Source organism: Phyllostomus discolor, chromosome 13 (genome assembly GCF_004126475.2).
Source record: "Phyllostomus discolor isolate MPI-MPIP mPhyDis1 chromosome 13, mPhyDis1.pri.v3, whole genome shotgun sequence".
Lineage (NCBI taxonomy): Eukaryota > Metazoa > Chordata > Mammalia > Chiroptera > Phyllostomidae > Phyllostomus > Phyllostomus discolor.
In genome coordinates, this window is record NC_040915.2 from 56,339,863 (window position 1) to 56,352,265 (window position 12,403).

Below are 12,403 nucleotides of genomic sequence, written 5' to 3' on the forward strand. Positions count from 1 at the left end.
CTGCTCAGCCCTGTGTAGAGGGAGGGACATGGCAACCAATCCTAGCAGTCTGCCTTTTAAAAATTGTCAACAGCCCTGACTGGTGTGGCCCAGTGAGTTCAGTGTCGCCCGGAAAACGGAAAGGTCGCCGGTTCGATTCCCAATCAGGGCACGTGCCTGGGTTGTGGGTTTGGTCCCTGGTCAGGGCAGGTTTGAGAGGCAACTGATCGATGTTTTCTCTTGCACACAGATGTTTACCATCCTCTCTTTCTCCCTCCCTTCCCCTCTTCTAAAATAAATGAAATCTTTTTTAAATGATAATAAAATTGAGAACAGAGGCTGGATGTAAACCATCAGCTTCATCTGCTAGGACTTTTCCTACTTGGAGGACTGAGAGACCCTCAAGCTTAAGGGAAAGGGGCTTGTCTGGGGGATAAAAGCCCCAAGTATCTAGCCCTGGAGATCACCTGCTCAGGAGAGTGGAGGGGGACCTCCCTCAGTCTGAAATGAATCTTGTTCTAACCCATTCGTCGTGTTTCCCGAGAGGGTAGTTACTAATCTGTAAAGCACTCTGAGATGACATGCAAGGTGCAAAGTGGTGTTTATTTTCTAGATATCTAGCAGAGAATATCCTAAGTCCTGTGAGTTCCTGTTTCTAGTTCTCCCTCTTTAACTTGGGCCATTTCTTGGGCACAGGCTCCTGGTCGACCTCCAGCCGCGTCCTGTCGGGCGTCGGGTCCTCCTGAGCATCTTCAGGGACGGCAGCCTGGCTGCACAGAGCCTCCCAGAGCTTCTGTTTGATGGCCTTGCCCAGCTCCAAGCTGTACCTCTTGGGGGTCCCTGAAGGATTCCACAGCATCGGCTCGACCACAGCGTGGTACAGAGCCCGGTAGCCCTCTGTGGGGAGGCCGTGGATGGTTAACATGTCCGAAAACTGCCGTCTCTTTCTGGCTTCAGGAAGCAGCGCCTGGCCCTTCCAGGCCGCTGTCCCGATGTCCCTGCTCAGTGCTTGGGTGGCAGCCACATGTTCAGCATATCTGTGCTCGAGATCTTGGCCGACTGTTACTTTTTTCTCCTTTGAACTTTCTTTACTCTAGCCAGGAAGAAAGCAGAGAAGTCAAAGCTAAAACTTGAGAAGGGAGCTCAGAATAATTATCTGGGATTTGTGTCCCAGAGTCTTGGTTACAGCCACAAGCAACATTTGTCTAGCGTGTGCTAGTTACCGAATTCCCTCGTGCACCACTGCGTGCGTTCCCCGTAACCCTGCAAGGTCAGCGGGAGACAGCTTTAAAGGCAAGGAAACTGGAATCGGTCTGCCCAAGGCCACACAGCTAGAAAGTTAATAACCACAGTTGTCATCTATTGAATGCCACACAGGATCCTAAGCATTTAGTCTGTGCCAGGCTCTGTTCAAAAGCCCTTTGCCTGTATTTACTCATTTAATCCACATGAAACCTTAGGAAGGAAGGGCTGTTATCCCCCATTTTATAAATGACCCAAAAATCAAGGCAGAAAAAGGCTAAGCCCACCATTGTCCTTAATTATAGTCCAGGCTGGGATTTGAACCCGATATTCTAGCTCCCGGCTGCATGCTGAGCTCTGCCGGCCACCGTGAGTGGAGGAGCTGGCCTCAGACCAGGCCTCCAGATGCCAGGTTCCCCACGTGGAAGTTCACGTCACCTCTGCTGTTCCCGTGTGTGTGCCTGCGTGCTCTAGCCTCATCCTTGTCTTCCCCATCCTTATTTCCCTTCCTGTCAAGTTCCTTTCATCTGGGTTTATGAAAGCCACTTCATCCTCCGGTAGGACTAGACAGGGTATAAATAACATGCCCCAAGATCTGGGGCTCTCTCCACAGTTACCCTGATGCTGCCCCCGCCCCCACTCCTCACAATCCTGTCTTCAACTTTAGGATTTCTTTTGCTTCATATAAATCTCTCAAGACTTAATTTAAGGGTTCTCCAGCTGACATTTCCCTCTTCCCACCCACATTTACTCCACCACCAGCCCCCATGTACCTCGTGAGTGCTCCCTGCAGGCCTCCTGCGCCTAGGGGAGCCCGGCTGCTGCCCCACGGGCTGCTTGCTCTTGGAACTGATGGGGTTTCTTACCCCGCCCCGCCGAGTGGCTTTGACTGCTGAGTCGTCCTTGGGCTTTAATCTCTTTGAGGGTTTTGCTTCTCCGGACTTGCCCGGTACCGAACAGCATTTATCCTTCAGTTGTCGCCGGAGCACCAGCTTAACCAGGGAGAGTGAGCTGGCAATGAATGGGTTCTTCACCACTTCCCAGGAGGAGGTGGTACCTCGTGCTGGGGCTTTGATGTTCTGCTTCGCACATGCCCTGGCCATCCAGATGTTGGTGAGAGCTGGCGAGTCCACATAGCAGTCCTGAAGCCTGCTGTTCAATGAGATAGACTGTCGGAGGCCATAGGTGGGGATGCTGGCATCTCGTCTCACATGGATCGGATGCTAGAATTATAAGGAGGGGAAAAGGAACAACAACAAAAAAAGACCAGTTCTCAAGCAGAGGCCAGATGGTCTAGTTTGGAGGCATAGCACTATCATCTTTTTAGAGCCCATTTCTTCCACACCCATCTCAGAAATCTCCCTGCAACATCCTCTCCACTGCTCACCAAAGCCTCTTCTACCAAGGCCATAATGATATGGGGCCAGAGGTGCAGGGTCGGGGAACTTTACACGGAATCAAAGACAATTCCTGTCTGCTGGAAAGCAAAGTGGACCCCTGGTGGGAAGAGGACGGGAGATAGGATCACTCGAGACTTCTAGGAGCTGTAGCCACTCCTCAGCCATGCTGCCTCACAGAAACGACAGCAGGGGATGCCTGTCCGAACCCTGAGTACGCTTTCCAACCGGACTGCCGTGAGCCAGGAAAAGCTGCTCAACAGGAAAATACACTCTGGGGTCAGTCCATAAAGGCAAAAGCACAACGTAAAGGACGCTGGCCTCCATTTCCTGGGAGCAGCCAAGGAAAGGAGAACAATCTGGATAGATCAGAACCACACCTTTACAGAGACCTGGCCTTCTAAGAAATGCTATCTATAAAAAATGAAATCACCTTACCATATCTCAGTGGCCTTAAATTTTATTTTAGCTAGCTTAGTAGGGGGGAAGAAATATGTCTTTTCTTTTCCTTTCTCTCTCTCTCTCTCTCTCTGTCTTTTTTTGTTTTGTTTTAATATTTCTAGTCACCTACTTTTCTCTGCCTCGCTCACATATGGGCAGTTTTGAACCATTATCTCTGGTATTTGTGATGTCACTTTGTTTTGTGATGTGGGCAGGTGCAGGTAAGTGTTACATCATTGAATTTTAGAGTTAAATTATGCTGGAAGAAGTTCTGTTTTGTTGTGTTCACAGCTTCAACAACTTTTGAAGTCATTCTTTCCCCCAGAATGGCTTGGGTGAATTTTGAAGTTCCTATCGTGCTTGAGAAGTATGCTTTGCACGCCACACAGTCAAATATGCAGACCAGATTTGTGGGTACAGGTAGTGTGGTGCATTCTTACATGTGCAAAAGTGCCCTTCTTCGTGCACATAAAGAAGTTACTGTTCAATTCTCAGACTGGCTGCCAAGGTTAGGGACCAGAAATGAAAGAACACGTTCCTGCAGCCCTGGGCACCTCTCCCTTCGTGTCTGCCCCCCACCCCGCCTCAGCCCGAGACTACACGGTTTCTGGAATGTGGTTTTATTTTACATCCCATGGCAAATGCAGTAATTAGAGCTGTTAGCAGTGTCAAGGGCTTGCAACAAGAACAAAGACACCTCTTCCTGGGAACTCTTGGGCAATGCCTAGCTCCTTATCAGGTGCTTGTCCTGTTGGTGGTTTTGATTTTTCATACACAAAATGCCAGAGGAGGCTTCCTCCCGAGGGGGAGGAGAGCGAAGTGATGGAAAAACAGAGTACGAGTCTGGCAGGCGTTCCTGGAATCGCATGTGTTGCCTGTTTGATTTTCTCGAGTGTTGTCCCTGGAGTGAATCAAAGTCTGCAGGCAGACCGCACCGCAGGCCGTGGTAGAACCACCTCCAGGCTGACGGCATCTGGACCCACAGATGCTCGGGAGGACAATGGGGCTCATTCAAGCCGTGAGCCCTGGCCTCACCTCCACAGAGGTGGGTCAGTTTCAGAGCAGGGCGTTGGAAAGGGTTTGTCTTTGGGAAGGTTTGCAAATGTCTGGAGGCTGGGGAAGCAAGCGTCCTTTCATAGCCGGTGAATCCCAGAGAGGTGGCATTAGGATCTCCGGCTACTGTCTGCCTTGACTCTGCGTGGCCAGGAGAGAAGGGAAAGTCAGGGCAAGAAAGGCATCCTGGGAAGAACTCTTCTGCTTCCCTTCTCACCTTCCCCATGTTGAGGTAGGCCTTCCCACACATCCTTCTTCCAGACACTCATCTGGCGTATTTACTTCCCTAGGCCTTACAGTAAGTGACCAAGTGACATGTCGTGGCTCTGAGAAACACTCCAAAGCTCCTTCTTCTGTTTACATGGATGGCGGCTGATACCTAGGCTTCAAATCCCATCAAATTGTGCCTTCTGTCCCATCAGTTGACTGTACCCCAACAAGACACCTTCACGTTCCTCGCAACTAACCCAGCACACTTTGGCCTGTGCTGTTTCTCCGGTGTCAGGAAAATCTGTATTCACTGAACGCTTATTACAGGCCAAGCACCGTTTCAGACAATTTACAAGCATCATCGCATGGAATGACACCAACAGTCTTATGAGTTTGGATACTGTTGCCATCCCCACCCCACACATGAAGAAATGGAAGCACAAGTTGCTCAAGAACTACGCCCCAAAGCCGATAAGCAACAAAGGCTGGATGCAGTCCAGGAGCGCACCACCCCACCTTGTTCTTACTGTGCTCTTCCCCAGCTAGGACTGTGATGCTCTGCCTCTCATCTTGTCAGCCCATCCACACACTATACCTGAGCCCAGTTCTGGTCCTCGCCTTGTCACACTTCCTCCGGGCCCAGGAGTCAGTCTGCCTGAGTGGACATCCCAGACCCATCTCTCCATTGGTAAGTGAATTCACATCTCTGAACCTCATTTTCCTCATCTGAGGAATGGAGACAGTATGAGTGCCTACTTCAGGGTCACTGGGAAGATGAAATGGGACAATGCACGTGAAGCCCTCAGCATGGCTCTTGGCGCATAATAAGCACTCATTAAATAATGTTCTTACTCCTGGCTGGCGTAGCTCAGTGGATTGAGCACGGGCTGCGAACCAAAGTGTCGCAGGTTCGATTCCCAGCCAGGGTACATGCCTGGGTTGCAGGCCACGACCCCCAGTAACCGCATATTGATGTTTCTCTCCCTCTATCTCCCTCCCTTCCCTCTCTAAAAATAAATGAATAAAATCTTTAAAAAAAATAATGTTCTTACTAACATCGTTAATATTGTGGTCTATTCGCCCATCTGACTCCTTCTTGAGCCCCTGTTGTCCACGGTCCCAGTGACGTAACCCTACATTTGATGTGGACTTCATCTCAGGTCCTTCACACACACCCATCATGCTTACGAAGCCAAGCAATGAGCTTCTTGAATGATTCTGATCCGACTTGAGTATCTCAACATTTCTTTTCCTACGGTCCGTCTTCACTAAGCCTTTGTCAGATCCATCGGCTTCACAGAAGTGGTGTAGTTGCAGGAAGTGCATGACCCCCGGTGTGGGAGTGGTTCGGCACGTCCCACGCTTCATTAGTCAGAAAGGGAAGCAGGTACCTGAGGACACCCTGAGAAAAGTGACTAGTCTTTAGCAGAGGTTGTTCTGTCAAAGGCTGTTCAGAATTACAAAGTCAGGATGGAAAGACTCTCTTTGGTTCAGGATCCTGAAAGCATGGCAAGAGTTTCCGATGTCGGTGCCAGCACTTGATTCACGAACTTGGGGTTGAGGCAGCAGGGCTCCCATGTTACCCAAAGGCCTGTTCCTCGGTTGGACTCGCCATTGAACCTTTTTTATTCTTCCGAGCTCAGTCTAAATAACTTTTTTTCCCCACCCATCACTTGGAGCTGTGCTTCCGGGCACCTCTAAACCACCGCTTCTATTTGGAAACACATCTGCCCTTCTTTGATGCTTAGCCAAACTCTCCTCACTGTATTTTTAGCTCCTATAAAGTTTCTTCTTCCTTTTTTCCTTTCCTACATCCTTTCCCCTCTTTAATTTCTCCGAGTTCCTCTTCTTTTTCCTGAGGATCAGTTCATAAAGAGGAAATTGAGCCAATTGATACTAATTCTTGTCTCTTCCCTTTTTGCCCCACTCCCAAGCTCTAGTGGAGTTTAGTTGCTATTAATCTTCTCAGAAGATGTTTTTATTTTCACACCCAAGCAGTAAACATCCACACCCATACGGGAACCTAGCTGAGGTTTGTGATGTAGCAGGTTTAGGAAACAAGAGAAAAACTTCGGATGAGAGAATTTGAAAACATTCCTGAACAATGATGCACGCTCCGAGGACCAGTGATTTAGACCACATGTGCTGAGACTCACCTATCGTGGGCCAAGCGTGTGAGATAAGGGTGCCCGTCCACCCTGCCACCCCCTCCCCCTGCCTGAGCTCTCAGGTGTGACCCCTGAACGTGCCACAGACCTCTCGAACTCATTAGGTTTAGCCCAGATTCCCTGCCCCCTCACCCCCATCAGAACGAGCAAGCTCCTTCTTCTCCTGACTAATCGCTACTTGCCTGGCCCAGAAACTAGGGAGACAGGATCAGTGACAGCACCATGCTGAGCCCAGCCTGAGGCTAAAGGAAAATCAGAACTCGAAATCCTGTTTTTGTTTTGTTTTTTAATATTTTATTTATTTATTTATTTTAGAGAGGGAAGGGAGGGGGGGGAGAGAGAGAGAGACAGAGAAACATCAATGTGTGGTTGCTGGGGGTTATGGCCTACAACCCTGGAATGTACCCTGGCTGGGAATCGAACCTGGGACACTTTGGTTCCCAGCCCGCACTCAATCCACTGAGCTATGCCAGCCAGGGCCGAAATCCTGTTTTTACTGATAGTTTTGATATTTTGTTCATCTTGAATTTTTTGTCATTCATTTAGATTTTTTAAAAGATTTTATTTATTTATTTATTTTTAGAGAGAGGGGAAGGCAGGGAGAAAGAGAGGGAAAGAAACAGCAATATGAGAGAGAAACATTGATTGGTCGCCTCTTGTGCATGCCCCCAGCTGGGGACCAAACCCCAGCATGTGCCCTGACCAGGGATCGAAGCGGTGACCCTTCACTTTGTGGAATGATGCCCAACCAACTGAGCCACACAGGTCAGGGCTAGGCTAGATTTTTAAAGATATTTCATTAAAACAGTTAATTAAATAAATTTGACATATTTTTAAACCCTAGTAAATAATACTTATTTATCTTGATTACTGAGTTTTTGGGGCCTTCTGAAATTTCATGCCTGAGTTGAATGCCTTACTCACCTCACGCTAATCTTGGTCAGGAAGTCCTCAGTGAGCACTTGTCACCAGAACCCTCTAAGGATAAGAAGGCAATTTGCCGCAGTGGTTAGGAGTATAGTCCTAGAGTCCTACTGCCTGGGTTCGAAGCCCAGCTCCACTACTATATGACCTGTGGATGAACCATTTCACTTCTCTGTGTGAGGGGAGTGGTAAGAGTGCCTCCTTCAGAGGGCCTATGGGGAGGATTCTGTGAAATGCAACAGCAAACACTGCACCCTACCTAGAGTTTAGTAGTGTTTTTAATAAATGTTTGCTATCGTTTTTTTTAAAGACTTTACTTATTTACTTTTAGAGAGAGGGAAAGGGAGGGAGAGCAAGAGGGAGGGAAACATCAATGTGTGGTTGCCTCTCATGCACGCACTACTGGGGACCTGGCCCACAATCCAGGCGTGAGTCCTGACTGGGAATTGAACCGGTGACCTTTTGCTTCACAGTCCGGTGCTCAGTCCACAGAGCCACACCAGCCAGGGCTGCTATCGTTGCTATTATTATAATCAGGCCCCTCTCATCCAGTGCTCGCTACAACATGACTGCCCTGTGAGCAGAAATGACCCCAACTGGAGTTTCAAAGATACCAGGATCACCCAAACTCTACCAGCTGCGATCTCCCACCTTTTTGGAAAGTCCTGCTGCCCACTGAGGAACCAAAGGGTCCGAGTGCAGAACACAAGAGGCAAACACACAAGCACCAACATCTTCTTGGAGGCCCAGGGGCTACACTCAGTGCCCTCACTCTTTCCATGAAATAAAGCTGCTAACCAACCAAGGCATGTAAAGCATTGAAATGAATATCTTAGACTGCTCCTTGCCAGGGGCCAGGACTACATAACTGAGCAAAAGACCTTGAGCCATTAAGTGCCCTGACCTAGGCTGGCTCAGCTGTATTTTTAGCCTCTGTGCACTGTTTCCATCACCTGTGCTGGGCTTTAAGCTGGAAAAGAGGGGAGGGAGGCCTGGGGAAGGCATGAGGGATGTTTCTCATAGCAGCCAGTGGGGGCAGGGGCTTGCACACTATCTGTTATACAAGCCAGCCTCATGGGCCTGCAACTTGCGAAGTGACACAGGTGCCCAAACTTGAAAGGACCTCACACTTGGTTTAATGACCTGTATTCGCCATCTTAAAATTCTTAATCATTTTAAACAAGGGACCCCCACGTTTTCATTTCTCACTGGGCCCTGCAAATCACATAGCCCATTCCAGCTGTGCACGAGCCAGGAGGGCCAAGTGAAGGACCGAGGGCTGATACCCACCCAGCAGGGGTGCCTTCCAGCAGGGGGCGCAGGACAAGCCAAAGCTACTATCATGAGGCAGGAATCCCCAGACTTTGCAAAAACAACAAAAACAAAAACAAAAACCCTTTATTTGGAACTTCCTGTCTGCCCCTTCCTCAAATACTTGGATGAGATGCAAAAAAGCCTGGTAAATTGTTGAGAGCCATATCCTGCTTTGCTAAAATTTTTCCCCAGCTACCTATTTCAAACAGTCCACAGATCATTCTCTGCCAATATCATTTTCTTGTCTTTGCCGTACTTTGTGCTCTCTGAAATTCACGTTATTTTCATGTGGGTTGGCTGGCCCTCTCCTCTAGGTTAGAATGTAAGGTTGTGCTTTTTCTGCTGTTGGCATGTTCCTCGCTGAATTTTTTTAAATGATTAAATTTATTGAGGTAACATTAATTAATAACATAAATTTCAGGTGTACATTATATTTCCATATCTATATACTGAATTGCGGCTCACCACCCAAGCTCTGCGTTCCTCCCGTTTCCTCTCACTGAGTATTCGTTGAGCGGAGGAAGGTTTACCTTTATTGAGTGCTTACTTTTTGCTGATGGTTTCACCTGCATCTTCTCATTTCTCGCTCCTTCTGTGTGCCCCGCCTGCGCCTGTCTGCGAGGGCACAAGGCAGAGGAAAAGAGTTCCAGGTCCTCCCGGAGGAGGAGGTTTTGGAAGTGGGAAGGGCCCAAAATGGTGGAGAAGAGAGGGTGAGAGCTAGGTGGGAAGTGGAGGGTGTGTCCTCAGGGACCAGGTGTGGCTCGGTGGGGGGTGCCCCCCCCCCCCCCCCGCTCCAGTAAAAAGCCCAGAGAATTCTTGAACTCGGGAATGATATCGTGAAAACAATGACTGGACAAGATTCTTCTTGCCGCAGCTCTGGATCGTGTGGGTGGAAAGGGACAAGGATTGAGAGACCTGGTGGAAGGTAGCTGCGCCTTTGAGGCCCAGCCCTGGGAACAGCTCGCGGGGAGTTGGACCCTGGGAGTGGGCGAGGGGGCGGCTCCGGGGTGGCGAGGGGACATGGAGGCCGGTGCACCAAAGGCGGGCCAGGACCGGTCTAGACCCACTCTGGGCGCGGCGAGTCGGCACACAAGGGCAGATGTTCTCGCCGCTGCGCCGGGCGCAGGCCCGCACTTGCAAGTCCGGGACTAGGGACTTGAAAGGGCCCGGCGCGCCGCCCAGACCTGCCTCTCGGGGCGTCACCGCGGCGCTTTAGGCGGGAGCCGAAGGAAAATCTCCTCTGCCTGGGGGAGTGCGGGGGAGGGGGGAGGCCCACGGCAGATCCCGAGTGCAGCTGGGGGAAACCTGGGGGAGTGGGAAGGGCAAAGGCCTCCCACGCAGGGGCCGACAGTTTGTGGAAGCCTGCGCTCTCTGAGCCCCAATGCGTAAGAAAGCATCCATCACGGCCCCATCACTTCTAGACTTGCCCTATGTCAGGCGCTGCACTTGCTTCCTTGTCACCTAATATTGTGAAGGCCCTTTATGATTCCGGTTCTGCAGATGAATGAGGCTGAGACAGAGTAGGCAATTTGTTCCAGTTGACAAAGGATGTGCGACAGGATTCGGAACCGGGCGCGGTATGCTGCCTCTGTGGATGTAAGGATTGGGGAAGCGAAAGGAACTCAACATTTTCCAAGCTCCTATTGAGTGCGTAAAAGTTTCCATACTCTGCTTCATTTAGCACCACCGCTTTGGGAGCAATTGCTATAAACGCCCCCATTTAACAGACGAGGACATTGAAATAAGGGAGCTATTTTCTCTTCACACGTGCCCAAGGCCTTAACAGGTGACCGAGGGGGATGTGACCAGGATAGGCTCACTCCAGAGCACCCTTTAACCACCACGATGAGCCACGCGGTTTTCAAACTGCAGTCCTGATTATTATCCCTGCGGTTGAGCCCGCGCTTGGGTCACGACCCGAGTGAGGGTGGAACAGGGGTCACTGGGCGCCCGGCCGGCTCCAGTCTGAGCCAAACCTTCCCTTGCGGACTCGAAGGCGGGGTTCCAAACTCCCCGCCCCTCACCTGCTGGCCCCGCCCCTCGGTCGGACCAATAAAAAGCTCCGCGGGAGGCGGGCTCAGGTGAGGAGGGGAGTGTGGGCGGGGCCTGGAGCGTGAGTGGCAGGCGCGGCGCGAGGGTGGGGTCGGGCGGGCGTGCGCAGTCGGCTCCGCCTCTCGGGCCTCGCAGGGCAGCGGGGAGGCCCCGGGGCGGCCCGAGCGGTGGCGGCGCTCGGAGGGCGGGCCGGGGCGGGGCGGCCGGGCGGCCGGGGCGGGGCCACGTCCCAGCCCCGCGTCCCGCTCCGATGGCCGCCCCCGGCTCCCTGCGCTGCCCCCTCTCCCCCGGGCCGCGCCCCGGGGCCCCGCACTGACGGCCCATGGCGCCGCCCGCCGCCCGCCTCGCCCTGCTCTCCGCCGCCGCGCTCACGCTGGCGGCCCGGCCCGCGCCCAGCCCCGGTCTGGGCCCCCGTCCCGGTGAGTGAGTGACCCCCGACGCCGACCCAGTGCAGAGCCCGCCCGCGGGGCCCGCCGGGGGGGCCCCCATCCCCTCGCCACTACCTCCCGGGACTCCTTCCCCAAGCCCCTCGGCGACGCCCCCTCGGGCCAAGCCAGCACCGCGCCCCAGGACTCGGGGCTCCGCACAGGCCCTTCAGCGACGCCCCGGGCCGGGTTGGTGCCCACCTGCCTCGGAACCTGGGAGCCTCTCTCTGCTCAGAACCTCCCGAGACCCCTTCGCCGGACGTCCCTGCGACGCCCCCGGGGCCGGGACGTCTCCTCTGTCTCAGGACCCGGGGTCCCTGCCCAAGTCCCTGAGCTCCTCCCTGGGGCAGGGACGCCCCCCCCCCCCGGCTTCTGCACCTCCTGGGGTCCCGTCCTTCAGTCCCTCAGCGACGCTCCCCGGTCCGGGCGCTCCCCACCCCGCCTCAAGACGCTGCACCCCCTCCCCAAGCCACCCAGCGACGCCCCCTCCCGGGACAGGATCCCCGCCCCAAGCCCCACAACGACGCCCCCGCGCCCCTTCACCCGCGGGGACCCCAGCGCCTCCTCGCTCGGGACGGCTGCGGAAGGGAGAGGAGCGGGCGCCCAGCGCCGCTGGCCCAGCGCCGTAACTCCTGCCTGGCGAGGAAACGAGTTGACTTGCCCGCTCGGCCGGAGGCAGGTCCGGGTCCCGGGACGACCCGCTGTGCTCCGCTGGACCGCCCTCGCCCTACCCCCCGGGGCCGCTCTGAACTGCCGCTTGGCTGGGTGTTGGTCCTGCTCGGAGAGGAAGGAGGGAAGGACGGAGCGATGGGGAACTTCTCCGCTACAGAGCTTAGGGTGCTTGTCCTGAGGGTGTGATACAGAGCCCCGTTTCCCGGGTAGCCCCGCCCTTTGAATAGGGTCTCCCGCTCCCCAGGCCAAGGCCAAGGCCAAGGCCAGGTCTTCCCGAGGAGGAGTCCTGGACCAGGATGGAACCTGGGACTTTGCGTAGCTTCCATACACATCCTTCCTTGCAGCAGAACTCTCCAAGATCAGGCAAGAAGGCATTGTCTGGCCCAGTTGTATGTTTCTCTGCAGGTCATTTGGGTATTGAGAATTGGGCTTTAGTGGAAAAGAAGGCAGGAGTTCATTGCCGTTTTGCCTGAGTATGAAGACTAACCTGAGGGTTCTCCCCCCAAAGTCGCAGGCTGTGATGTCA

At 53.1% G+C, this 12,403-nt stretch overlaps 2 protein-coding genes across 3 annotated transcripts in view; one reads left to right on the forward strand and one right to left on the reverse strand.

The window, feature by feature from the left end:
- Positions 1–512: 512 nt before the first annotated feature.
- On the reverse strand, positions 513–10,744 carry C13H22orf31 (chromosome 13 C22orf31 homolog). The gene is made up of 3 exons (XM_036014050.1): positions 9,276–10,744; positions 1,995–2,444; positions 513–1,072 (listed from the first exon to the last, which is right to left on the reverse strand). The coding sequence occupies exons 2-3, from the start codon at positions 2,322–2,324 to the stop codon at positions 635–637; spliced, it is 768 nt and encodes a 255-aa protein (XP_035869943.1). The 5' UTR covers positions 2,325–2,444; positions 9,276–10,744; the 3' UTR covers positions 513–634.
- A 317-nt stretch (positions 10,745–11,061) lies between these two features.
- The window catches only part of KREMEN1 (kringle containing transmembrane protein 1), a 58,124-nt gene continuing 56,782 nt past the window's right edge, over positions 11,062–12,403 (forward strand). For both annotated transcript variants that reach the window (XM_036014672.1, XM_028527972.2), the window contains exon 1: positions 11,062–11,199. In XM_036014672.1, coding sequence (XP_035870565.1) covers positions 11,103–11,199 — 97 coding nt within the window. In that variant the 5' untranslated portion in view covers positions 11,062–11,102. The remainder of the gene's footprint in view (positions 11,200–12,403) is intronic.

Coding starts and splice junctions, on each gene's coding strand:
- C13H22orf31 (XM_036014050.1), bottom strand. CDS start 2,324: ATGGCCAGGGCATGTGCGAAGCAGAACATCAAAGCCCCAGCACGAGGT. Junction 1,073..1,994: donor CTGCAGGGAGCACTCACGAG/GTACATGGGGGC, acceptor CTTCCTGGCTAG/AGTAAAGAAAGTTCAAAGGA.